This window comes from Phascolarctos cinereus, unplaced genomic scaffold, assembly GCF_003287225.1.
Source record: "Phascolarctos cinereus isolate Bilbo 61053 unplaced genomic scaffold, phaCin_HiC Scaffold_3;HRSCAF=262, whole genome shotgun sequence".
NCBI lineage: Eukaryota > Metazoa > Chordata > Mammalia > Diprotodontia > Phascolarctidae > Phascolarctos > Phascolarctos cinereus.
Genome location: NW_027555736.1, coordinates 76,748,289 through 76,776,051, shown reverse-complemented (window position 1 = coordinate 76,776,051; position 27,763 = coordinate 76,748,289). Strand labels below are relative to the sequence as shown.

Sequence of the window (27,763 nt, the reverse complement as noted above, 5' to 3'; positions counted from 1 at the left end):
TCTGTTTTATTGGTGTGTTTAGAAATATAAAAATGTCCCTAAGTACTGTTTTGGCTGCATCCCATAAGTTATTATATGTTGCCTCACTGTCATTCTCTTTAATGAAATTATTTCTTGTTCCTATGATTTGTTCCTTTATGTACTCATTCCTTAGGATTACATTACTTGGTCTCCAATTAATTTTTAATCTCTCTTTCCATAGCCCTTTATTGAATATAATTTTTATTGCATTGTGATCTGAAAGGGATTAATTCAATATTTCTCTTTTTCTGCATTTGTTTGTAAGGTTTTATGGCCTAATAAATTGTCATTTTTTGTGAAGGTGCAAGCACTGGGCCTGGTGTCAGGAAGACCTGAATTTAAATTCAGCCTCAGATACTTACTAACTGAGCAACCCTGTGCTGGTCACTTAACTCTGTTTGCCTCAGTTTCCCCATCTGTCAAATGAGCTGGAGAAAGAAGTAACAAACCACTCCAATATCTTTGTTAAGAAAACCCCAAATGGGGTCAGAAAGAATCACAAACAACTAAAATAACTGAAGAAGTGCTGGATTCAGCTTATACCATTGCATGAGATTTGATTCTTAAATTTCCAGCATGAGGCTTTATAGCAAATGTTACAAATAGGGGTGTGAATTGTTGCTTTGTTGTTGATTGTCTAGACTTAAGAAAATGATGGTGAAAATGTTAATAATGCACCTTAAACTTAAAGTGTGTTTTATATATACACGTATATTTCCTACTGATTCTGGGTGTTAAACATTTTTATCAGCATATCTCAGCCTCTAACCTACAGAAGTTGCCAGTGTTACAACTCTTTCTTTTCTGTATGCAATAGGTACTTGATAACTACATTTTGTCATCATTCAATGAGTCAGCATTAAACTGATTAAGGAGAATTAAGGAGAATTTTGAGACAAAAATTCTTTTTTTCTACTTCTCTTGGGTACTATTTTCAAGCTAACACCTTCAAAGGCAGTATGTATAAAAAAGAGCTTTCCCCATTAAAAAAAAAATGACTCACATCACTTAACCCACCAATTGCCTCACAAAAAAATACATAAATGACAATTGAATTGAAAGACCATTTTTTTTCAGGGAAGGATATTATTATCATCAGTTGTGGTCTCCATTGACAATTTACTATAGATTATTGTTCTCCAATCTATACATTATGGAGTAATTGCAAGTGGCCCTTGGATCAAAATGCACCCCAAGCACTGTCATTTAAAAACACAAGTTTGATGTACCAAAATAATCACTGTAGACTGAAAGAATATTGTTTTATACACATATGTGTTATTTTTCAAAACTGTAATCAAGTTTAATTTTTAAAGTTCAAATTAGCTTAAAAGCAATGCTGAATTTATAAAATGGTTTCTTTGTAATTATGTGTTTTAATGAATACTAATCATATAACTATAATAAATGGGTCAATGAAACATGTCTCCAGATGTATCCTGGGATGGGGCTACAGTCAATGAAAGTAGATATTCTGGAGGTTGGGGAATCAGATAAAGATAAACAGGAAATAATGTTTTATATTAACTTTCATGGGGAATTTTAAAAGTTTTAAAACCTAGTACATTTTCTCAGCTGTCATGATTTCCTTCCTTTTTCAGATTGAAAGAGATTGAAATTTGATTTTGAAATTTGAGATTGATGTTTTATTTGTAAAGCAGAAAAACTCAAGAAAAACATTAACACAGTGAGCTTTGTATTTTGCAGATATTCAGGAGCAGAGTGTGGCCTGGCCTTCATGGTCATGTATTCCTCTGTCATCCACATGATATACATGTACAAAGAGCACATAACATGGCTCACACTGTTACTCCACTGCCATCTGTTTAAAAGTGAAAATGGACATGAAGTACCTCAGTGGTGTTCATTGAAATATTAAAGATTGTAACAAAAAAGGAACCTACAATTTCCTTCTTCCTACCCAATAACTCAAGTTTTCTTTGATAAAAGTTTAATGGGTCCTACAAGTCCTTTCCATGAGACCTGGGAAAGCCCTCAACTTAAAAATGCCAAGGTCTCCTACTGCTTCCACAGTTATCTTCAAACATCTTGATCTATAACTGGCTAGTGGACCCAGATGACTCCAGAGGAGAAAGTGAGGCTGGTGACATGCAAAGCCATCCCTCACTTAAATCCAATTCACTTGCAAGTCGTGGCATCACCTCCCTGAGGTCATGGTCCTCTTGGACAAAGGAGGACAAACAACAATGGGTCAATGAAGTTCTTAATGTTATAAAAGTGTCCTCAGTCTTGGAAAAGATTAAGAAATACTTGTTTTCAGCAGGATGATAAGATACTGTGGGATATGACATACACTGTCAAAATCCTGGTATCGTAGGTTTTGCTTAATGTTTGTTAAAAGTATTGATTGTAAGGGGGTGGGGACATATTGGGAAATAACTCTGGTATATAAGGAGCAAAATGAATCAGTGAAACTAAACAACAAATTTAATGGCTCCTGATACTTTAAAATACACTACGACAGAAGAAAGGTAGGGTTCTCTTTATCTTATTGGCAGGTAAAATATCCCTTGAAAGATTTTTCAGGATTTTAAGGAATTATTAGCTGATTGATCTCATGTTTGCAATCCTCCCAGGTTTGGATTGTAAGCGTTCCATTGCATTAGTGGTAAGGAAGTGTGTCAATGGATCCATCTGTGGCCGTTGCTCTTGCCTTACTGCTCTGTATCTCATGCCTGCTTCTCATTTCCTCATGGAAAAAGAACTTTGGAAGAGGAAAACTTCCACCTGGTCCTGTTCCTCTTCCCATTATTGGCAATATACTGCAGGTGGACCTTAAGAATATCCCTGAATCTCTTTGCACTGTAAGTATGGATCTCTATCTTATGTTGGTTTCATTCCTGACTCTAGCAATTTGTTTTGGGAGATTGTCTTCCAACATGTTGTTCTAATGAGTATAGCATGTTAGAGTAGGGAGGTAGGCACCTTGTAGGTTTTCTAGACCTATTTTGATTCACTATAGTGGCCATCAGGGCCCACTGCTTCAGCTGTAGCTGAGTGCTATCAAGTTCCTGTAGGTTTGGATGAAATCCATTCTACCTAAAGTGCCTTCTTCTGCTATTACTGCTCACTTTTGCACTACAAAGTTCAGGATAAAATGCTGTCAGTCCCACTTAAAATGTTCATTGCCCACCATAGAAAGAAAGAGGGTATTTGATGTGCCTGATTATTTCTGCTGTCTAAGGAATGAACAGGTCTTGCAAACAGGTGGGGACCTCCAGCCTTTGTTGGATCAGAGTGGAGAATGTTTTCCTTGCACATTCCTTCCCAGGAGCACTCAGGTAGTCTCTGTGTGCTTGCATGTAATCTTAAGTATGCCTGGCTGAAAGCAAGCCTGGCCTCAAGAGGAACCAGCAAGTTCTGAACTGAGACCTGTAGATCTTAAAACCTTTGAAAGGTAACCTGGGGTAGCAGAAAAGGCATTGAATTTGGAATTAGAAAGACCTGGGTTCAAGTCCAGATTGTGACAATTACTAGCTTTATGACTGGACAAGTGTGATGACCTCTCTGGACCTCAGTTTCCAAGGTCTGTATCCTCGTACAGACATTATCCAGTAAATATACTATTTGGCTCACAGGGTGATGAGAAAAGATTAAGTAAGGTTAACATATGAAAACCAAAAAATGTTCTCATTTTGACCTGACAGATTGCCAGATACTTTCACCAAATTCTTCCCAGATATACCCTGATCTTTGGGGCCTCAGTCTCCCAACTGGTAAAATTATGAATGATTTGGAATAGGAGTTCCTAACCTTGGGGCCATGAACTCCCAGTGGGCCTGTAGATTTATTTCAGAGGTTCTGTGAGATAGGATGGGAAAAAATTACATCTTTATTTTACTCTAATATAAGTGGTTTCCTTTGTAATCCAATGTATTTTATTCTAAAAATATCATTCAGAGGAGTATATAGGCTTTACTAACCTATTAAGGAGTACACAACAAAAAAGGGGTTAAGAACCTCTGTCTAAATGATCTCTAAAGTCCCTTATGGATCTATACCCATGATCCAATGATACTGGTTTGTAGTATTTCTATTGGAATGAGGAGCCTTTTCTGCTCCAGACCTTCACTGACAGAATTGCCCCTATTCCCCAACTCTGCTCTTCTGAAAGTTTTAGGTGAATAATAATAATGATGATAATAATAGCCTTTATATAATGATTTAAGGTTTGTCAAATGTTTCACAAATATTATCTTATTATTCTCAGAAGAATCCTTAAAATTAGGTATTATTATTATCCTCATTTTACAGATGAGGAAACTGAATCAGACAGGGGTTAAGTGATTTTCCTGGGGTCACATAGCTATTAAGTATCTGAAACTGGATTTTGAGTATTGATTCCAGGTCCAGTGCTGTATCCATGATGACACCTAACTAAGAAATATAAGCCCTGAGGTCATAAACTGTGCCTCATTAGACAGGGTTCTGGCTGCTAGAGAAAGGAGAGCAGTCTTCTGTGCCAAAGGCACAGAATGAAATTTTAGCCTTTTGAGCCATGTGTGGCTTGGGTTTGGTTCATGGGTTGCATCATCCTCTCTGTAACAAATGTCAGAAATGTTTTGAAGTAGCTGATGATGGATTGAGAATTTCTGTAATAAGGTCAACAACAGTAATCCAAGCTGTTTATCACCTGATTCAGTGATGACCCTCTCACTGCTGCCCACATGTCTTTTCACAGCTAGCAAAAGAATATGGCTCAGTGTTCACTCTGCAAATGGGTGTTGAGCGCGTTGTCGTGTTACACGGGTACAAGGCAGTGAAAGAAGCTCTGATTGATCATGGCAGCAAGTTTGCTGACAGAGGACATATGCCGGTTTTTGAAATTTCTAGGAATGGATTAGGTAAGTTTCTGTTTGGTATAGAGGAAGAAAGGAAAGGAAGGAATAGTATCCTGAGAAAATGTTGGTAATAGACCCACTTTCAAACCAGAGCACTGGCATATTGGGGACGGTGTAAGGAGTGGTATGGAAGCCATTTGTCATTTGTCCGGGGCAGTAGCAGCATAGCTTCATGTTATTTGCTATAGCCAGTTAAAATGGGAAGAAAGAGACTAAGTGAAAAATAAAGAGGGAGACAGAGAAAGAGAGAGAGAGAGAGAGAGAGAGAGAAGAAGAGAGAGAGAGAGAGAGAGGAGAGAGAGAAACAGAGACAGACAAACAGAAACAGAGACATACTGAGAAATACAGAGACAGAGAAACAAAGAAAGAGAAGAGAAAGAAAAAAAGGAAGGGAGAGAAAGAAAGGGAAAAGGAGAAAGGAAGAAAGAGAGAAAGAAAGGAAGAAAAGAAGAAAGAGAGAAAAAGGATGGATGGAAGGCAGGAAGGAAGAAAGAAAGAAAAAGAGAAACAAAGAGAGTGATGGTGGTGTGGAAAAGTTCTGGAAAGAGAAGAGAGATCTCCTTCTCCCATCTATCTAGCCTTTACACTTTGCTATAATTGTTCACCCCTCAGGTGTGACTTTTACCTTCCAAGATCCATTATTCTAGTTCATTTTGCAGTTGGTTGGATTTTCTCCTTGCTGTTCAGAGATGCAACGCTCAGCAGTCTAGCACCTACATTAGTGTCCCCCTACTAGACAATGACCACAGCTTGAGGTGGCCTGGGATTCCTAGGAACATGTGTTCTGGCAGTCTGACCTGTGTCTTCTCCATCTTCTCTATGAATATGTCATAATACACATTGTCAGATACTTTGCTGAAATCTGTGTCTACTCTTCAGATCTAGTAGTCTGATAATACTATAAAAAACAAAGCAGATTAGCTTAGGCTAGCAAGACCTAGTCTTGATGACCCCATGCTGACTCTTAGTGACCACCCTTTCTAGGTGTGCAAAAATCAACTTCTCTTAAGAGTAGTAAGAAAGTGAATAACTGACACAAGACCCCACACTGTGTAGGACATGGAGACTTTGGTCTTGCCATGTACCTCTTGTTGGGCGTAGAAGAAAAGGGAGAGTGGCAGAAAATAGATGTATAAGGTTAGAAAATTTATCACAAAGTTGGTGAAGTGAAGCTGGTGGTCAGAGATTTGCTACCTTCCACAGGTACCCAGGTAAATCAAAATTACTTCAATCTGCAAGGATAATGATCATTATTGAGCCTTTGAAGACCAAGGAAGGTATAGTATAGGCAATGTGAATTAGAATCCATATGAAGGAAAAGTATCTACACTTTTTTGAAATAGTCTTAAAAATAATAATAATCTGGTTACTTCTAGAATACATCACCCTGCTTAGGCTGCCAGAGCTAAAATTAGGATAAAAATCCCTATCTCATGGCATTCTGTAAGCTACACCCTGGCAAAAGTCTCTGATAATGTTTTGCATTATCACATCTGATAACCTGAGTAGAAGACAAACACATTTCCCTGCTACAGCAAAAGTAGAACACCTGTAGTAGGGACATCTGAGTAAATCTATGTGGGAAATGAATGAATGATTAAACAACAATAACAGCTGACAAATATAGTACCTACTATGTTCCAGGCACTGTGCTTAGTGCTTTATAAATATTATCTCATTTGATCTTGGCCACAATTCCAGGAGGTGGGTGCTTTTATTACTTTTCATTTTATAGGTGAGGAAATTGAAGCAAAAAAAGTTTAAGTAGCTAGTTTATCTAATATGTATCTAAGGGAGATTTGAACTCAGATCTTTGGACTTCAGGCCAAATGTTCTATCCATTGTGCCACCTAGGTGCTTTGGTGATTAGACAGCAGTTTATCTGAAAATAACAAAGATTTGGGAAATCTTAATGGACTGCAGTCTTGACATAAAAGAGCAGCACAATGTGGCAGTCCATGAAGGCCAGGAATGGCCTCTTACAAAAGGTGGGATTTAAGCTGAGTATTGAAGGAGACCAAAGAAACTAGGAAGAAGGACAGCATTAAAGCCGTGGGGGTAAGGAAAAGGGAGGAAGAGAGTCAATGTGAAGGTACAGAGATGGAAAATGGAAGGCTGTGTGCGAGGGACTAGAGTATAGAATTCATAGAAGGGAGTGAGATGGAGGAAGACTGGTATCTGTTATGTGCCAAGCACTGGGTTGGGTGTTAGGAGATGCAAAGATAAATATGAATTTAATCAGTACCCTCTAGGAGTTTACAATTGGATTGGATGGGGAAGAGACAACATGTATATTTACATATATGTGGATAGATAGATATACATATATACTATATATTTACATAGACATGTATATTTATTTTACACACACACACACACACACACACACACACACACAATAGATGCAAGGTGAAGACACTAGCAGGGGTGGAGATCATCTAAGGCCTGATTTTACAAGGTGGTACTAGAGCTGATCTGGGGATTCTGGGAGACTGAGGCAAAGATGGGGTACAATACCAGGGAGAAGTGCCATGTATGAGGAACAGCAAAGAGTCCTGTTCACCATAACATGCTTGGAGAGGAATAATGTGCAGTGAGGTTAAAAGGGTAGTTTGGGGCCAGGTTGTGAAAGCTTTTCAGCTTATCACTTTAGGAAAATCACTTTGGTTGTTGTCTTTTATGCTGGAAGAGGACCAAAACTATATCACTATATCAGGGTCAAGGTACAGTGTGTCTGACTGTAGCTGATCAGTCCTGTCACTCTGGTAGGTAGGTGAGGGCTGAATTGGAGAGAGTAGACTGGAGGCAGGAATATTGCAATATTCCAGGCAAAAGAGTGATGAAGGTGTGGACTAGAGTGGTGGATCCATGGATGAAGAGAAGGGAACAGTTGTGAAAGATGATATAGGGCAGCTAGGTGGCACAGTGTATAGAGCCCTGGAGTTAGGAGGACCTGAGTTCAGTTCTGGCCTCAGATACTTGACACTTATAGCTGTGTGACCCTGGGCAAGTCACTTAACCCCAATTGCCTCATTTGAAAAAAAAGAAGAAGAAAGAAAGCTGATGTAAAGATAGGAATGATAAGACAACTAATTAGATGTGAGGTTAAGGGAAAAGTTAAGAATCAAGGATCCCACTGAGTTTGGGAACCTGAGTGACTGTAACAGTGTTAGTTCCTTCAACAGAAATAGGGAAGGACAGAAGAAGGGGAGGTTTGGACGTGGAAAACAGGGAATTCAGTGTTGGATGTAATGAGTTTGAGATTTCTGTAGAAAGTAAAGAAATGGGAGTGTTAAGGGTAGTGTTCATCCTGTTATTTTCACTTCATTTCTTGATCTGGGTAGAAAGAATCCAGGATTTTGGCCAGCATTCCTCAGTCTAAGACTTAACCATTCCTGACTTCAAGTGAGTCACTTAATCTTTCTCACATTCTTCATGTATAAAATGAGAGGAGAGGACTGAACGATTTCTAAGATCCCTTGACTACAACAGCCTACAATTCAGTGAATTCAGATGCAGAACCACGGCAAAAGGTTAAATTTGCCCAAGCAACATTTTGTAAAACCCTTTCTTCAGCTCTTCACCTACACTAAAGGGGAGTTGCTTTCTTTTCTTTCTTTTTTATTTTGGAGGGGATTCTGAGGCAGAGCAGGAGCTACCTAAGCAGCAGAGTTAGTTTTTTTTTTTTTTTATGAGATCATGCATATGTGTTACTGAATGCAATTTATGAGATTGGCATCAATGAAAGAGACAGCAGAAGCACTTTACTGGGGATCTAAACTTTGCAACAGATCCTTTGAGGCCTCCTGGTATAAGCTTCTATTTTCTCAGAGAGGTATTTAATGAAACCAAAGTAAATTAAAGTCCATTTGAAGGAATATAAGTACCTTTCTTCTTCTAGGGTTCCCTTATGAAGGATCTTGAAGCAGAGGGTGAAGAATTTGATCCTGATAAAGGTCCTATGGAAATACGATTATGGGCAAAAGCATAGTTCCTGATATAAGGGGATTTAGGTGAAGTCTTTACCCTATGTCTAAAATCAGAGGGTGATATCTGAAAGTAGAAAGGTGTGATGTATTCAGGGAAAGAAGGATATAACATGTTAAGCTTTAGTATGTGTGTATCATGTGTGTACCGTAAAGGTATGTATACACGTTTCCCATTGCTCAAATTAACTACAATTCTTTCTATAATTGTCATATTTTGTTTTGACCCAACAATATTTTCCCCATAAACAACAATCCTACAAAGCATCTTTCCTGGGGAAAAAAAGCTTAACAAAGCCATCTAACATAGGTATTGCCACTGACCTTATGAAATTTTCTTTTTTTATTGAGTTTATCTCTTGTTGCTCAGTCATTTCAGTCATGTCCAATTCTCCATGACCCAACGTGGGGTTTTCTTGGCAAAGACACTGGAGTGGTTTGCCATTTCCTTCTCCAGATCATTTTAGAGATGAAGAACTGAGGCAGACAGGGTTAAGTGACTTGCCTGGTTTCACCTAAATAGTAAGTATCTGAAGCTAGATTTGAACTCATGAAGATGAGTCTTACTGACTCCAGGCCCAGTATTCTGTCCACTGTGCCACCTAGTAACCCACAAAAAGACAAGAATCAGAGACTCTCATTCTTTGATCCTTGTGTGATGTAGGATGAGTACGACTTGAAGACATCATAATCCTTTAGGTTCCTTGTGTCAAAAGATGCAGAAATATAAACTAACTTACTCTACAACCATTCAGAGTCTCAAAAATGTCTTTATCTTGGCCTTCCTCTTTGTGGCCACTTCATTTCCAGGAGAGGGACATGGGGGTAGGGCCACTCGATACATTTGTGACTGTGATGAAAAGATAGTGGTGTATAGGAAAGGACAGGAGACAGTATTGATAGAGGAGAAAGAAAACTGACACCCCCCATTTCATTCTATTCTCCTCAAAGAAGGACTGTGGGTCAAGGGCCCTTGGGCATGGGCTTTCTGACATGTACTGTCAGAAACTTTAGAGTCTAAGGCTTCTCTTCTTCCTGCTCCCCTTTATAGGTGTCATCATAAGCAATGGAGAAAGATGGAAGCAAATCCGCCGCTTCTCTCTCATGACTCTGAGGAATTTTGGGATGGGGAAGAGGAGCATTGAAGAGCGAGTCCAAGAAGAGGCGAAGCACCTTGTGGAGGAGTTAAAGAAAACAAAAGGTTGGTGACTGATCTTAGGAAAATCAGTCCTGTCTGTATTAACTTACGGAGACTGAAGTTTGTCCAAGGAATTTGCTGTAGTCTGAAACCACCATATTTACAGTTTTGGGCCCATCCTGTGGATATGCCCATGGCCGTGTGGTCATTCCTAGAAGCCCTGAAGGGTCAAGACTGCTGAGAGAAGAGATGAGAGGCAGTGCAGGTCGGCTAATAAGTTCATGCTATTCTTGTGAGGAGGCAGCATGGTGAGGAACATGTGTGAGGATGACTTTATAAGTTTTTCTTCCTTTTCAGATGGAGCATAGCTCACAAGAACCTAGCAGTACCAGTTCTGTTACCTTTAGTCAATAATTCTAGGAGTGAAAGGCTTTCCTTTAGGATCATTTGGGGGAGTCCAGGGATTTTCTTGATATTTTGGTGAATAGCAGAAGGAAGGGGAGCAGGGCTGAGAATATTACTAGGACGTCAATGAGCTGACTCAGCAGCATCTCTTGGAAGCTCTTTTCCATCATACATCCTCCTCCTCCCTGATCTAAGGTAGCTACCAGAGGGATTGTCTTCCTTTTATGAAATCTGAAAGGTAAGGTGGCAACAGGACATTGGAGGAGGGCATAAATAGAGATGTTGATGCCATAAATTCTATGTGATAACTACTTTGTAGACTATAAAAGGCAAAATCTCTGTGTACTCTGTGTGTGTGTGTGTGTGTGTGTGTGTGTGTGTTGGGTGGCAGGAATTGGGCAGTAGAAGGGTACTGTCAGACGTTGCTCATAATTAGCTATGTGTGCTCTCCTGCTCCAGAATATTTCACCAAGAATAATATACGAATACACTGAGAACAGCATTACACCACCATGTTGGAATGTGGGATTTTTTCCACTCCCCAGTGTAGATGTTGTCTCCCCCATTATAATGTAAGCTCTCTGAGGGCAGGGTCTGTTTCACTTTTGTCTGTGTGCCCCTGGTGCTTAGCACATGGCCTAGTAAGAGCTTAGTGACTGCTGGTGGGTTGACTGATTGATACTCTCATCTATCATGCTGTTCTCCACTGGTTCTTCTTTGTGCCTGATTTTTGCTTCTCTATATTCTTTTACTGAATCACTATCCACCTTAAATCCCCTAAGTGTGAATATCTCCAAGACTCTGTCCTTGGGCCTCTTTAATATAACCACCACCTTGACCACCATCCCCCTCTGACCCTGATGGAGACAGCCCAGGACCTCCAAACCCAAGACCCTGGGGAATAGCAATACCTTCACTCCAGTGTGCATAGCCACTACCTTGTGGAGATGCAGCCTAGCAGCTGCTTCCACAGAAGTTCATCCACATATATTGAAAAATATTAACAAAATGAATGCAAAGTAGTTTGAGGAGGGAGAACACCTGAATGATCCAGGCTGGTCACACCATCCCCACCTTAATGATCATCTCCCCTCTAACCCTGATTGAGACAGCCCAGGCCCTTGAGCACAAGACTTTGGGAATAACAGTGTCTTCCCTTCCAGATCCCTTCTAGGCCAGTCTCTACAGTTCTCATTGAGAGGATAAATCACTTTGGAGAAGGGGCCCATCTTTCTCATTACCACTAGCAAGAAATGATGACCAGCTACCACCAAGTACATAAATACAAGAGACAAAAGAGTGGCAACAATCTCTAGACCTTCTGTCCTAGTTTAGTGCTCACAGCTCTCATATGGGGAGGCAACTCCTATGAGGAAGGAGCTGGCCATCACCCCCAGTTACCAGCAATTCCCAGCCAATTGCTATGCACAAGGGACATGGGCCAGCCTGGCTAAAGCAGTGGGGCACCCTGAGGGAGAGACGAGAGCAATATATACCAGTCAAGGAAACCTAGCATCACCACCTAGACATGATCACTCCTTCAACAGTCCAGGACCCTGACCCAAAGAGCATTTGGAACAGCAAGGCTTCCAGCCCAGTGCCTGCAACTGCCATCCTGTGATTATATTGAAATGAAATATAATTTAAAGATAGACATGAAGAACTCTGAAAGCAAAACCTCATTAGGGTGAGGTGATGAATAGGGATTTAGAAATGGAAAGTAATGTGGTATGGTAGGAAGAGCACTGTATTCGGGGCAAGGACAGAATTCGGGTTGAATTCCACTTCCTGATCTTTCCTTGTTGTGGTATAAATCAGCTAATTTTCTTGATCTTCAGCAACCTCATCTATAAAATGGAAATTATACTGTTTGCACTTAGGATTTGTATGTGGATCAAACCAGATGCTTCATAAAGAGTAACTCGTTTTCAACCTTCTTGTGCCACTTGTCAGCTATAATGTAAGCTAGGGGGGAAAGGAGGACAGTCAGTTCCTATCTAAAGACAGGAAAACCTTCCTTTTAATCACAATGACAGCATTAAAGTCTCTCTCTCTCTCTCTTCCCTTTAGGATTACTGTGTGACCCCATGTTCATCCTTGGTTGTGCTCCTTGCAATGTAATCTGTTCTGTCATCTTCCAGAAACATTTTGAATATAAAGACCCAAAATTTCTGTATTTAATTAAGCTTATAGATGAAAACATGAAGATTTTGAGTTCCCCATGGATTCAGGTAAGGCCACTGTTGTCTCATTTTGGAGCTCAGGGTATTTTTTTTTTTATTACTTCAAAGAAACTACTGCAAGGAGCTAGGCTAGGCTTCATCATGCATTCCATTGGGAGGTACAACAGGACCATGCTGAGATGGGTTCACATTTTTTTCTTCATTGTCAGGGAGTAAAGACTGAAAAGATCACCCCTATGTGGCCTGATTTGAGGGATGTTATAAGGCCACTCCCTGGATGAGTTCACCCACTGGTCACAGGGAACAAATGTCAAAATTCATGTTACTATAGAGAAGCTGACTTTTCCCTTGAGCACCTGAGCTTGGATCAGGTTAGCAGATGAGTTACCTGTCCCAATGGAAGATGGTAAGTAGAGCTCTTAGAAGACCTCATAATGAGAAAGGCTGAGAACTTTTCTGTAGGAAGTAAGAATTGAGAGTGAAGGCCAACATAGTCTCAGGCAAGCAATATTGAATATTTTTTAAAATATTGAAATATTTTTAGGAGATTTGTATAGGAAATGATGAGAAAAAGTCATTATTTGGCAAAGGACATTTGTCCCACCCTTATTCAGCCCTCTTCTCAACATTATCAAAATGCAAGAGAAGTATTTTCTCTTTCTAATAAAGTATGATATAAAATTTGTCTTTTTAGATCTACAATTCTTTTTCATCTCTAGCACATTATCTCCCTGGATCTCATCACAAAGCAATTAAAAATTTTGATTTACTACATGAATTTATTTTGGAAGAAGTGAAGGAGCACCAAAGGACACTGGACCCCAGCAATCCTCGGGACTTCATTGACTGTTTCCTGATGAAAATGGAGCAGGTAGAGTATGAGCAGTAGAATCTCAGTTCTTGTAGGTGAAATGGCCTGTGTATTAGAGGCTGACACTCACATTTATAGACATAGAGCAGTAAATAATCATATATTAATTGTAGTGTGCTCAGAGCATTATGTGAGACAGAAAGAAGCATTAGAAGATAGGGTCCTAGCCCTAATGGAATTTCTAAACCAATAGAAAGAAGGAAGCACATGTAAGGCCAAGAGAATAATTATCAGGAATGTGTAAGGAAAGCCAACATAGATTATAAATTGAACATTTAAATGATGAAGGAATTTGGAATTAGCAAGAAATATAATATTTGGGGAGGGTTAATGTAAGGTTTCCTTCTGGAAGATTTAAGTTTTAACCTTGGTCGTGAAGTACATCCTAGAGCTAGGCAGTGAGGACTGGGCAGATCTTTTCAGGACTCTGCAAAGACGGTGGGGAATAGGGAATTTCAATCTGAGCAGCCTGATTGGAATGGAGGGGCTGCTGTGGTAGGTACTTGGGAGGAGGATGGTGGGTTTTACATTCAAGATGATGGGATTAGAGGCTTCTCACTTTCCATCCCATCCACAAACAACAAAGAGCAAAACCAAAGGGAAGAAAAATCATTGAAAAGTTACATTTAAAAAATTAACAAAACTAGAACAAAGCAAAATGATAATGTAATGTGGATGGAGTAAAAGAAGCCCTGAAAGTACCAGCAATATGTCAGAAGGTAAAAGATATGCTAATGGACATCCTGAAATGGATCAACGACCCACTTAACAGCAATGAAGTGTACTCTGAGGTCACCACTTACAGTTTTCTTACCAGATCAAGCAGAAAACACATTAATTCAAATCACATTTAATTTAGTAGTACAGCAACATAACTGACAAGGAAAATTCTACCTTCCTCAGCCTGTGCACATAAGGGTATATTCTCCCACAGATTCCTACCCCATTGGTGGATGAAGGAATGTGGGAGAGGGAAAATATGTAGACTAGACCAAGAGATTTTTAGAAAAATTACATAATCTGTTGTAATGCTCTCTGTTTTATGTATGAGATTCTTTTTTTTAAGATTAATTAATTTATTTATTTTTGGTTTTCAACATTCACTTCCACAAGATTTTGAGTTCCCAATTTTCTCCCCATCATGTTCCTCCCCCAACCCCAAGACAACATTCATTCTCAATACACTTCACCCTAACCTGCCCTCACTTCTATCTCCTCCCCTTCTCTTATCCCCTTTCTCTTCTATTTTACTGTAGAGCAGGATAAATTTCTATACCCCATTGCCTGTATATCTTATTCCCCAGTTGCATGTGAAAACAATTTTTTAACATTTGTTTTTTAAAACTTTGGGTTCCACATTTTCTCCCTCCCTCCCCCTCCACCAACCCTTATTGAAAAGGCAAGCAACTTGATACAGGACATGCAAAACACTTCCATAGTAGTCATGCTGTGGAAAACTAACTATATTTCCCTTCATCCTATCTGACCCCTCATTTATTCTATTCTCTCTTTTGACCCTGTCCCTTTGCAGAATTGTTTGCTTCTGATTACACCCTCGCCCAATCTGCCCTCCCCTCTATCATCCCTCCCTCTCTTATCCCCTACCTCTCTATTATCCTCTAGGGTAAGAAAGCTTTCCATAACCAGTTAAGCCAAATCTGATGAGAATAAGATTCACTCATTCCCTCTCACCTTCCCCCATTTCCCCTCCACTGTAAAAGCCTTTTCTTGTCTGTTTTATGTGAGATAATTTACCCCATTCTACTTCTCCCTTTCTCCTCCCACTAGAATCCTTTCACCCATTAATTTTATTCTCCAGATAGCACTCCTTCATCTTCAACTCACTCTGTGACCTCTATCTATCAATCTATACATATAATTTTTTCCCTCCAATTAACCTGATACTGACAAAAGTCTCATGAGTTACAAATATCATCTTTCCATGTAGGAATGTAAACAGTTGGGGCAGCTAGGTGGCACAGTGGATAGAGCACTGGTCCTGGAGTCAGGAGGAGCTAAGTTCAAATCTATCCTCAGACCCTTGACACTTACTAGTGTGTGACCTTAGGCAAGTCACTTAACCCCATTGCCCAGCAAAAAAAAAAAAAAAAGGAATGTAAACAGTTCAACCTTCATGAGTCCCTTGTGATTTCTCTTTCCTGTTTCCCTCTTCAAGCTTCTCTTGAGTCTTGTAGTAGAAAGTCAAATTTTCTATTCATCTCTAGTCTTTTCATCAAGAATGCTTGAAAGTCCTATATTTCACTGAATGTTTGTTTTTCCCCCTGAAGGATTGTACTCAGTTTTGCTGGGTAGATAATTCTTGGCTGTAACCCTATCTCCTTTGCCCTCTGGAATATAATATTCCAAACCCTCTGGTCCCTTAATATAGAAGCTGCTAAATCCTCTGTTATCCTGATTGTGTTTCCACAGTACTTGAATTGTTTCTTTTTGGTTGCTTACAAGATTTTCTCCTTGACTTGGGAATTCTGAAATTTGGCTACAATATTCCTAGGTGTTTCCCTGTGGTGATCTCTTTCAAGAGGTGATCAATGGATTATTTCCATTTCTATTTTACCTTCTGGTTCTAGAATATCAGAGCAGTTTTCCTTGATAATTTCTTGAAAGATGATGTCTAGGTTCTTTTTTTGATCATGGCTTTCAGATAGTCCAGTAATTGTAAAATCATCTCTCCTAGCTCTATTTTCCAGGTCAGTTGTTTTTCCTATAAAATATTTCACATTGTCTTCTATTTTTTCATTTTTTTTGATTTTGTTTTATAATGTCTTCATTTCTCATAAAGTCACTAGCTTCCAGTTGCTGCATTCTAATTTTTAAGGAAGTGTTTTCTTCAGTGAGCTTTTGGACTTCCTTTTGCATTTGGCCAATTCTGCTTTTTAAGGAATTCTTCTCCTCATTGGCTTTTTGGACCTCTTTTGCCATTTGGGTTAGGCTATTTTTTTTTTTTGTTTAGGCAGTGGGGTTAAGTGACTTGCCCAGAGTCACATAGCTAGTAAATGTTCCATCTAGCTGCCCCTAGGCTATTTTTTATGTTGTTCTTTTCTTCAGTCTTTTTTTGAGTCTCCTTTAGCAAGCTGTTGACTAGTTTTTCATGATTTTCTTCCATCGCTCTCATTTTTCTTCCTAGTTTTTTCCTCTACTTCTCTTACTTGCTTCTCAAAATCGTTTTTGAGCCCTTCCATGGCCGGGGACTGATTCATATTTTTCTTGGAGGCTTTGACTTTGTTGTCTCCTTCTGATTGTATATTTTGATCTTCTTTGTTACCAAAGAAAGATTCTATGATCTGAATTTTTTTTGCATAGTTTGCTCATGATCCCACCCAATTAGTCTGCTTCCAGTGTGGAGGATGTACTGTCCCAAGCTTTGGGGGTTTTGTGCAGTTGTTTTCAGAGATATTTCTAGGGACCTACACATTTTCAGTTCTTCCAAAGTGGTGCGATCAAGGATGAGGTGTTTACTCCTTTATTGGCCTGTGTTCTGGCCTATGTGTGACCACAAGCACTCTTTTATGCCATGAAACCGTGAGGAGGATTCTCTCTACACTGACACTACAAGCTCCACCAGGCCAGAGCTCCTCCTTGCCCCAGGATTGACACCCAGATCTAAACACAGGCAAAGCAAGAGAATCCTGTCTCATCACTAGCAAAGAGATCCCTGTAATCCCCCTCTGCTCAGCCACTCAATTCCTCCTCAGTCTTTGGGCCAAAAGCTCCAGAAGCAGATGCTCCTCTGGGGCTATGCCCAGATTGGGACTGGGACCCAGCTTCTCTCTCACCATGGACACAGACTTTTCTTACTGGCCTTCTAAGTTGTCTTTGGTGTTTGTAGGTTGAGAAGTCTGGAAACTACCACAGCTGCCCGTGATTCAGTCCCCTGAGGCCTGCTCCAGGTTTTCTAATGCCTGGTCTTTGCATGCACGCCCACACTGAACTACATTTCTCTCCCAGCCTGACAAGACTGACCTTTCTAATCAACCATCCAGGTTGTCTTGGGCTGGAAACTTGTTTCACTCTGTCTTTTTGTGGGTTCTGCTGCTCTTGAATTTGTTTAGAGCCATTTTTACAGCTCTTTAGAGAGGTTTGGGGGAGAGCTCAAGCAAGTCACTGCTTTTACTCCATCATCTTGGCTTCACCCCTCTCATGCATGAGAATCTGAAGAAGGCCATATGCTTTTTTTCTCCTTCATCACTCACAGTGAGAATAGACTTTGGTTGACTTGAACTTGAATTATGTCCTGTACTACCTGCCTGCTTTTCCTATGTTTTTACCTTTCTTATCTTTGGTCCATTGGGTATTTGTCATATATTCAATTTCTGACCTCAGTGGTGACTTTTCCTCAATACCAATGTCTCATGGTCAATGGCAAAGCATTTAGTGTTTCAATTTCTTCATTAGTAAAATGACAATAATAATGCACTACCTTTATCATGGTATTTTAATGAGGATTAAATGGGAAAAATATACATGGACCCCTTTTGTATACACTGTTATATATGTGTGAGTTAATTTTTTCCTTTCTCATTTGCTAAACTAATAAATCCTGTTTATCTCAAACTGATATAAAGTGACAAGATTTATTAGGTTAGTAAATCAGGAGGAAAATACAATAGGTAACATTGTTCAGTTATTTCAATTGTGTCTGACTCTTCATGACCCCATTTGGGGTTTTCTTGACAAAGATACTGGAGTGGTTTTCATTTTCTTCTCCAGCTCATTTTACAGATGAGGAAACTGAGGCAAACAGGGTTAAGTGACTTGTCCAGGGTCATAGACCCAGTAAGTGTCTGAGGCCGCATTTGAATGCAGGAAGATGAGTCCTCCTGACTCTAGGCCCAGCACTCAATCGACTGCACCACCTACCTGCTTGTATATATCCACAGAAATTCTTGATGTTTGTTATGTGGAATGATACAGTACAGTTGTGTCAAACATGAATAGAAATGGATCCCGATTGGCCTCACATTGACTTAGAAATACCACAAATTAACATTATCTGTGTTGTATTATATCTTTATTTTCCTAACATTTCCCATTTACATTTTAAACTGGTTTGGGCCACTCACAGTTTTGCTGGTTGTTTCTGATGCAGGGGCTGAGATTTTGACACCTGTGATGCAGTAGATAAAGAGCTGACCTCATACCCAATCAAAACTGAGTTCAACTCCCATCTCTGATACAAAATGTGTATATGATCCTGGGCAAGTCACTTAATCTTACAGTGCCCTAAGGCTAGGCAACTCTCTTGAAAATTTAATTTTTTTTTAGAGAAAGTGAAGACTTGCATTGGCAGAGAGACTTTTTTTTTTAGTCGGAAATTCCTTGTGCCAATGAAATTGCAAGTTTGACAAAGAGACTTTTTTTTTAGTCAGAAATTCCTTGTGCCAATGAAATTGCAAGTTCTAGTCTCTGTCTCTGTCTCTGTCTCTGTCTCTGTCTCTCTCTCTCTCTCTCTCTCTCTCTCTCTCTCTCTCTCTCTCTCTCTTCTCTCTCTCTCCCTCTGTCTCTGCATGTAATACCTGTAATGGGCAAACTGCCTTGATAATTGCCAGCTTCTTGTTGCACTTTGGATTGTTTTGCTCAAACTTAATTGATTTATAGGATCATAGATTTACAACTGCAAGGAATCTTGGAGGTCATTGAATCCAACTTCTTCATTTTACAGATGAGGAAATGGAAACGTAAAAAGATTAAATGACTTGTCCAAGGTGAAGATCAGAGCTGGGGGTGGGTTGGAGGCAGTTAGGAAGCACAGTGGATAGAACCCCAGCCCTGAAGTAAGGAAGACCTGAGTTCAAATCTAGCTTCCGACACTTACTAGCCACTTACTGAGCAAGTCACTTAATCCTAATTGCCTCCCCACAAATAATTGAAAGAAAAATCAGAACTAGGATTCAAACCAAGGTCCTCTGCCTCCAAATCCATCATGCTTTCCCTTGTGACCTGCTGCCTCACTTACTTTTCAATTAATCATACCAAATTATTCCTAGGAAAAGCAACAACCATGTTCTGAATTCACCATTGAAAACCTGGTCTGTACTGCATCTGACCTATTTGCAGCAGGAACAGAGACAACAAGCACCACACTGAGATATGGACTCCTGATTCTCCTGAAATACCCTGAGATAGCAGGTGGGATTACAGGCTGATATCACACATCCACCATTTATTCAGCATTGGAGTTGTTCATGGTCCTTTTGAGACTTTCCTTGGAAACTTTTCTGTTCTCATTTTAATATATTTAAGTCATTACATGTTCAAGTTTCCTTATTCCTTTTCTTCCACTACTATCTACACTCTGCTTAGTTAAGTTGTATGTAATTGTGAGTTATTCCTCAGGATAGTGATAGAGATAGAGACTATAGCCCACTCATAGACTTGAGGGGAACGGAATGATTGAGAGGCACTAGTTCCTGATAGCTTATTGACCATGACTGACCATAGGAGGAACTCATGCCTCTGGATTCCTGTCACTTATACAGCCACTCAGGGAAGTACTTTGGGCCTATGCTTGGTCACATTGAGTTCTGGAACAATTCCAGACTTAAAGTCCTCTTCATTTCGTTAACCAAGTCCGGCTTCACCTGTGTTTTTTTAAGGACAACTTGAGCCTGTCCTGAGTGCATGGGGCATAGGTGCCTCAACGGATTCTCAGCTGACTTAAGAGAATTAAATGGAATTTTCATCTATCTGTCTGTCTGTCTATCTATCTATCTATCTATCTATCTATCTATCTATCTATCTATCTATCAGAATGTGAGTGTCAAGTGCATTACTTACCAGTGCTGCTCTTGGTGAAAATCAGAGAAAATATGAGAGAAGGCAGTTTTTGTTCCTACTTTTAAAATCAATTTTCATTCATATTGTCACAGGAAAAATTCATGAAGAAATTGATCGTGTGATTGGCCGAAATCGAAGTCCCTGCATAGAGGACAGAAACAAGATGCCTTACACCAATGCTGTGATACATGAAATACAGCGATACGTTGACCTTATTCCAACCAGCCTGCCCCATTCAGTGACAGAAGATATTCAGTTTAGACAATATCTTATCCCCAAGGTCAGAAGTGTTTCTCACTATAACACAACACAAGATTTCATAATCTCTCCCATTTAATTATAGAATCTTAGAATTAGAAGGAACCTCAGGCTAACTCACTAGCAGATATTTTACCATTCTTACCATACCTACTTTTACCATTTTACCATACCTACTTTACATTCTTTAGATGACAAGCAATTGCTTCTTCCTTAGAACATCTAATTTCTTCATCTTCAAGACAAGTTCCCAATTTGTTTATCAGCTCTTGCCTTATTCTTCTACATGACATTATTTTATTCTTCAACATCCTGATACAGGTCAGAATTCATTTGTACCTCTTCAGATCATCTGGCATCTGCTTGAACTTGGTGTGCTTAATATTTACCCAGGCAGTTCTTTCCTTCTTTGATATATCTAATGGTCAAAAGTTAATTTATTAACTTTTATTAACCTGAGATCTGCCTCCTTGTGTCTTCTACTCATTGATACTGGTTCTTTCCCACAAGGGGTCAAAGTTCAGTTTCATCTCTCACAATATTATTGCAGACTTTCTAATTTACTATCAGCACAGGTGTATAAAAAATGTTGGTGCTTCCTATACTTAAAAATGAAAGATTTTGGCTAGATGATAGCTCTGAGTTTTCTTTCAACTCTAACATTCTATGGTTCTTATTTTCTAATTATTTGTTTCTATCTACTCATTTCAGGGTACTACCATAATACCAATATTGTCTTCTGTTCATTATGATGATGAAGGGTTCGCCAATCCGGACAACTTTGACCCAGGTCACTTCCTGGATGAAAGCGGCAAATTTAAGAAAAGTGACTATTTCATGCCTTTTTCAGCAGGTAAGATATTCATCTAAATGTGTGCATCAAAGATGGACTGATAACTCAAAGGAAATGTGTTTCAATCCACCTTTGCTACTTTTTACATATGTGACCTTGGTCAAAGTATTTCATGTCTCCCTGGCTTCAGTCACCTTTTATGACAAAAGATTGGATTGGACTAGGTGACCATTTTGGTTTTTCTAAATTCTGAAACCAGGGATTAGGGTGGAGACATAGTATGCCATTATTCTGATTCTCCTTGGGCTACAGTTCATTAGCTAAACTAAATCAGTTGGCTTTCAGGGTAGTTGTCTGAGCTTATTTAAAAAAAAAAAAAGACAGAACTGAGATAGTGGCCACTCAATTCTGCATCCAGACCCACAACTAAAGCCCCCTCCACCACTCATATTAAAAACTGTCATCTCAGTCACCCTCAACCAGGAGCTACTTCTCAGATAAAGTCTTCCAGGCTTTTATGTTAGCATGGTACAATCTTGTATCTTATCAAGCCAAGGTAGGGGATTGGGTTATCTTAAGGCTCATTACTCACATACCATTATAGCTAAGGTCACCAAAGATGTAATCTTAGAATTTATGATTTTGTACAAATGTGACTCCTGACTAGGACACATGAGTATGGAACCCCATTGCCTAGTTATGTAGGTTTTAATGGGGATCTATTGGTACAGAATTATCACTGATAATCTGTCTTGTCCTTTCACCTTCAATTGTTGGGGGAATCTATTGGTTATCAGGTAATGATGGTGATAGCCAAGTCTAGGTATGGCAGACATGAATGTTGACAGGCAGTTAATTATCCCCGAAGTTGTGATCTCCAATGCCATGCCCTGTTCAATTGATTCTAATACTTGGATTAGAGATAGGAGTGAGTAGTTAAGACAAGTGGCTGGATGGCCGTGAAGTTGCAGGGTAGACCCCAGAGGTATTTTCTGTCCAGAATGGTGACAGGAGGTTCCCAAAAAGGAACTTTAGTCATTCTTCTGTCACATTTCCTCATCACAGTCACTCTGGGTAGCCATAAACTTAGTCCTTGAGATTATAAATGAGTGATTGTTTTCTCCCTAGGGCAATGACTTTTTTTTTTCCTGAATGTGAATCCCAGGACTTGCCTTGGCTCAGGGGGGATTGATTAAGAAAAAGCATAATTGGAGGGGTCTTCCCTCTCTGTTCAGGGGGAATAGGCTCCTCAAAGGAGTCAAGGACCAGAGAGGAAAGGAATGCATTCAGTCTTTTGCCTAATGCCACTGAGTGTTAGTGGGCTACCTATGAGTCTGAAGAAGTTGTCTAGATGATTTAGAAGTCTATGAATTTCAAATTCTTATATTTGTCTCTTTCAGGAAAAAGGATATGTGTTGGGGAGAGCATGGCGCGGATGGAATTATTTCTGTTTTTTACTACAATCTTACAGAATTTTACCTTGAAATCTCCCATTGACCCCAAAGATATTGACATCTCCCCTGTTGCCAGTGGATTTGGCAAACTACCCCCTTCCTATGAGCTCTGCTTTCTACCTTTCTAAAAAACATGAAGGACCATCACTATTTCCAGGTGCTCTAGAGTCTCCTCATGTGTTACGGACAAGCTGTATTCATTCCATTACCTGGCAGGGAAAGCCCTGTATGATTTCAGCCCAATATTCCCTTCTAGCATAATCTAATACTCCTTTTGACTTTTGCCAAAATCATGACTTAAGCTTCCCCAACATTCCCCAGAAAATTTCTCTGTTTCTGTAATATTTCTTCTCTTTTCTTCAACTGCACTGATTAAAATCCTACCCACTCTTCACATCACAATTTAGATGCCATATCCTTGTGGCCTCTTTAATACAATCTGTAATTCACAATTTAAGACTGAATTATATACGCACCTTATGTTGTGTATTCTTTCAGAAATGTTAGTTGATCCTGTTCTGTGCTCCTCACCAGTTCTTAAGCTTCTTGGTAGTTGGGACTTTATCCTGTACTTGTATGCATTTATCCACCACCAATGGGTTAGAAACCCTTTTCTACTTTTAAATACCTCAGGCTATACACTTCAACACGTATAAATATTGTGCTTGTATAGCAGATTAACTGCTCACAATGTGATGGCAGTGAGGTGGTACCTTGGACAGAGTGTAGGACCTGGAGTTGAGAAGATCTGAGTTGAAATCCAGCCTTAAACACTTACTGGCTGTATGACTGTGGGAAAATCACTTCTCTGTTTGCTTCAGTTTTATCTATAAAATGGGGATAAACATAGGGAAGAGTTCTACCTCCAGCCACATTGGCAATCTTGGCTAATTCTGATCCTTTTTGAGGAAAGGACAAACATTTGAAGAGATCACAAATCTCCTAGCTTCTCACCAAATCATCTGGTCCAATCTCTTCATTCTGTAGATGAGAAAAAGTGAGGTCCAGAATAGTGATATGACCTGCCCCACACCGCATTATTTGCTAATTTCAGGATCCAGGCATCCTGGCTCCAATTCAGTGTTTTCCCCACTACATCCGTCTTCCTTACTTTATGTAGCTAAATATGCAAATCCCATGTTTCTTCATGATTCGGTAAAATAGGTGGGAAATGCATTTGTAACAATTTTATATCTATATATTTATCGTGCTTAATGTGACCCTTGCCATCATTTTTCTATCTTTGGCAGATATCGTGCATGGTGTTTGGGCATGCATCTACTAGATGTCCAGAAAGTCTTTGGTTATTATAGCTTTATGTTTGTTATAGAGCAGTGGGCTGGGCATCACAAAGACTCATCTTCCTGAATTCAAATCTGTCCTCAGACACTTACAAGTGTGACCCTGGGCAAATCAATTAATTCTGTTTGCTTCAGTTCCTCAATTTTAAAATGAACTGGAGAAGTAAATAGCACACTGCTCCCGTATGTTTGCCAAGAAAACCTCAAGTGTGATCATAAAGAGTTGTGACTGAATAACAAAAGAAGATTTCCTTAGGTGGAATTAAATGTGTTTTTAGATCCAGTGTGTTCTTTCAACACCATTATCTTTAAATAGTTAAATATTTCCCATTCTCCAGCCTCTCTTGTGGACTCCAATAGTTGTTTGGGAAATCATAAGGAAGTTATAGGGATAGAAGGTGTCACATCTAGTTTGTAACCTAGTGTGTAATTTGTGCTAACACTGTCTCCTGCTCTTTCTCCCTTGGCTGTGAGATCATTTTCTGGTCTGTTTTGCCCAGGCTCTACACTGTGAGAGGCCACAGGTTGATCATAAATTATTCAGTCTGTTCTATTGGTTCAAATGTGGAGTGGGGTAAAAAGATCAGGATTCCAGAAATGGGATCTCATTCAGAGCAGAGGAACAGAAACTATAAAGAGAGAATTGAGCTTCATGTCTAAGCAAGCAGTAAGCCAGCTGAGGTTCCCAGACATCTTCAGTTCAGGAGCGCTTACTAAACCAGAGTTCTACACCAGGAGCCAGGTGAAGTGGTCTATTCACACATAGAGTGTATGCTTCAATTTACTTGTGGGAGAATGGTCCACTGTGGTCACCCCATTCTAGGTGCTGGAGTGGAAAGTCATCAGGTTTGAAGTCAGGGGAACCTGAGTGCAACTAACGGCTCTGAACTGTCTGATCTTGGGTAAATTACTGAACTTCTGTGGGGCTCAGTTAAAGTTAGGTGGTTGCAATTGATGACTATTGTGTATGATTCCTCCCAGATCTAAACCTAAAACACCTTACATTTCTATGGTCTAATAATAACAAAGTATTTTCCTCAGGACAGACCTGTAAGGTAGTTGGTGAAAATATTGTTGTCCCCACTTTACAGATGCAGAAAGTGAGGTCCAGAAAGGAGCAGTGACTATCAGTTCCAGAACTTTAACTCACGTCTTATGACTTCAAGTTAGAAATGCTCCCCTAAATTCCCCTGACCTAGGGAGTTGAGAGCTCCTCAGTGAGTCCCCCTTCATTAAGTCCTACCTGCCTTATCATATCCACATGAACTTCTTTCTCCCTGTTCTCCATTCTTGCAGATTCAGATAAGACCCTGAATCTTTTAAGCAAGGCAAAAGCATTGCTCTTTCCAACAAGCACTGAAAAAGCACTGCCCTTTGTGTTGAGAAGACAGGAGAACATCGTTATCTAAAATCATTTGTAACACTTGTGTTCCCCTAGTCCGTAATCAGCTCCTTGACAGCACCAAGGAAGGGACTTTAGAAATCAATCAACTAGCCCATTCCCCTAATTTTATAGATGGTGTTTGGGGAAACAGAGGTCTAGTGAGATGACATGACTTTGGCAAAGGGTTCAGAGCTCAGTCTGTATCAGTTCTTACAAGATTTCCCAGGTGGCACTGAAATAATCACTCCAGTCATTTCTTCAGACACAATAGTATTTTGTTACATTCATATGTCATAATTTATTCAGCCATTCTCCAACTGGTAGGTTTCCCCTTAATTTCCTATTCTTTGCTAACACAAAAAGAGGTGCTATAAATATTTTTGTATATATGCTTCTTTTCCCTTGTTCTTCTATGTTTTGGTGATATGGGCCTAGTAGTGGTATCATTGGGTCAAAGGCTATGCACAGTTTAGTATCTTTGGGGGCATAGTTCCAAATTAATATGGACCTGAGCCCCGCTGTCCTGAAAATGTTCTGTCCTACTGCTGTACTGGTACCACACACACTTGTTGTGAGCTTACTCCTCCTTTTCCACAGCTGCAGCCCAGGATCATGTCTTATCAGCACTGCTTGACCTAGCATCTGGAAACAGCAGGGTGAGGGTGGCCCTTCTATATTCCCCTACTCAGTCATCTGATCCTCATTCTGGGTCAGATCAGGTGAAAGTTCTTTGAGGACATCTCTGCTTCCCTGGTGCAGCTCTGTGGAAGTTCTAGAACAAGAGGGTAAAACAGAAATAGAAAACAATTTACTGTTCACCACCTAAAAGAGATCCCAGGAGGAAAACTTACAAGAAGGTCATAGCCAAGTTTCAAAACTCCCAGGTTAAAGAGATAATATTGTGAGCAACAACAACAACAAAAATAATTTAAATACTGTGGAGATACAATTAGGATTTCAGAAGACAGCAGCTTTTACATTAAAAGACCGTAGGTTTTAGAATATTGTATTTCGAGAGCAAAAGAATTGGGGTTATAACCAAGAATAACTTACCCAGAAAAGTTGAGTATAATCCTGAATGAAAAAAGGACATTTGAAAAATTCAAAGACTTTCAGGTGTTTGTGACAAAAAGACAATAACTCAAGGGAAATTTTGACATAAAAGATCCAGGAGAAACATAAGGAAAACATTAAAGACTAATTATAAGGGACTCATTAAGGTCAAACTCTTTATTTCTTATATATGAAAATGTTATCAGTATTCTTAAAACTATCATCATTAATAGGGTAGCTTGAAAGAATGATTGGGCCTGAGTTGTGTATGATGGCATGATTCTAGAAACAAAATTGGATAGGAAAAGATTAAAAGGAGTAATTACCTCAGAAATGGGTGAAAGGAAAACTGATAGAGGAAGCAGGTGAGGATGGTGGGCTGGCAATGTTGGAACCTTTCTTTCATCTGATATGGATTGAAGAGGAAACAATGTGAACATCTGAAGGGGTAGAGAAGTATTCAGGATTAGAGAGGTGAGAGGACTAAGAGACAGGGTCAAGGAGGGAGAGGATAAAGTAAAGACTCTTAGAGGGTTGGGTAGAATAAAGAATACGAGGGTAAGGGGAGAAATAAGGTAACTGGGACAGGGTAAAAAGAGAGGCTGAGAGGACAATAGTGAGTAAAAATAAGATGGAAGGAAATTCACAAATAGTAATTACAATTTTGAATATGAATGAGATGAATTCACCCATAAGACAGAATCAGAACCCAACAATATATTCTTTACAAGAAACACATTTAAAAAGGGGATATACACACAGAAGTAAAATGGAGGGTTGGAGTAGAATTTAGTATGCTTCAGCAGATGCAATCATGATCTCAGACAAAGTTATGGCTAAAATAAATTTAATTAAAAAAGATAAACAAGGTAATTACAATATTAATGCTGAACCTATATGCAGAAAATGCTATAACATCTAAATTTTTTTTTAAAAAATGAAGTGAATCACAGGTGGAGATTGATAGTATTGCTATAATAGCGGGAGACATTAACCTTTACCTCTCAGAACTAAAAATCTAACCAAAAAATAAGTAAGAAAGAGTCAAGGAACTGAATAGAATTTTAGTTAAGCCAGATATGATAGATATCTGGAGGACTTGAATAGGAAATAAAAAGGAGCAATTCATAGTACCTTTACAAAGATTGACCATATTTTAGGACATAAAATGTTTGTAGTTAAAAACAGAAATATTAGAAGTATCCTGTTCATATCATAATACCACAAAAAAATTATATTAAATAAGGGACCATGGAAAC

The 27,763-nt window shown here is 39.3% G+C and overlaps 1 protein-coding gene across 1 annotated transcript; it reads left to right on the top strand.

Annotated features, from left to right (window-relative positions):
* Positions 1–2,442: 2,442 nt before the first annotated feature.
* LOC110215481 (cytochrome P450 2C19-like) lies at positions 2,443–23,241 on the top strand. Its single transcript, XM_020997028.2, has 10 exons — positions 2,443–2,513; positions 2,619–2,846; positions 4,724–4,886; positions 9,921–10,070; positions 12,483–12,643; positions 13,290–13,466; positions 19,472–19,613; positions 20,354–20,541; positions 21,231–21,372; positions 22,713–23,241. The coding sequence occupies exons 2-10, from the start codon at positions 2,667–2,669 to the stop codon at positions 22,892–22,894; spliced, it is 1,485 nt and encodes a 494-aa protein (XP_020852687.1). The 5' UTR covers positions 2,443–2,513; positions 2,619–2,666; the 3' UTR covers positions 22,895–23,241.
* The last annotated feature ends 4,522 nt before the right edge of the window (positions 23,242–27,763 follow it).

Bases quoted from the DNA above. Each gene is read 5' to 3' on its own strand.
- LOC110215481 (XM_020997028.2), top strand. From the start codon at position 2,667: ATGGATCCATCTGTGGCCGTTGCTCTTGCCTTACTGCTCTGTATCTCA. The intron at 12,644-13,289 runs GTAAGGCCACTG...TTGTCTTTTTAG, and splicing joins TGAGTTCCCCATGGATTCAG to ATCTACAATTCTTTTTCATC. The intron at 20,542-21,230 runs GTCAGAAGTGTT...TACTCATTTCAG, and splicing joins GACAATATCTTATCCCCAAG to GGTACTACCATAATACCAAT.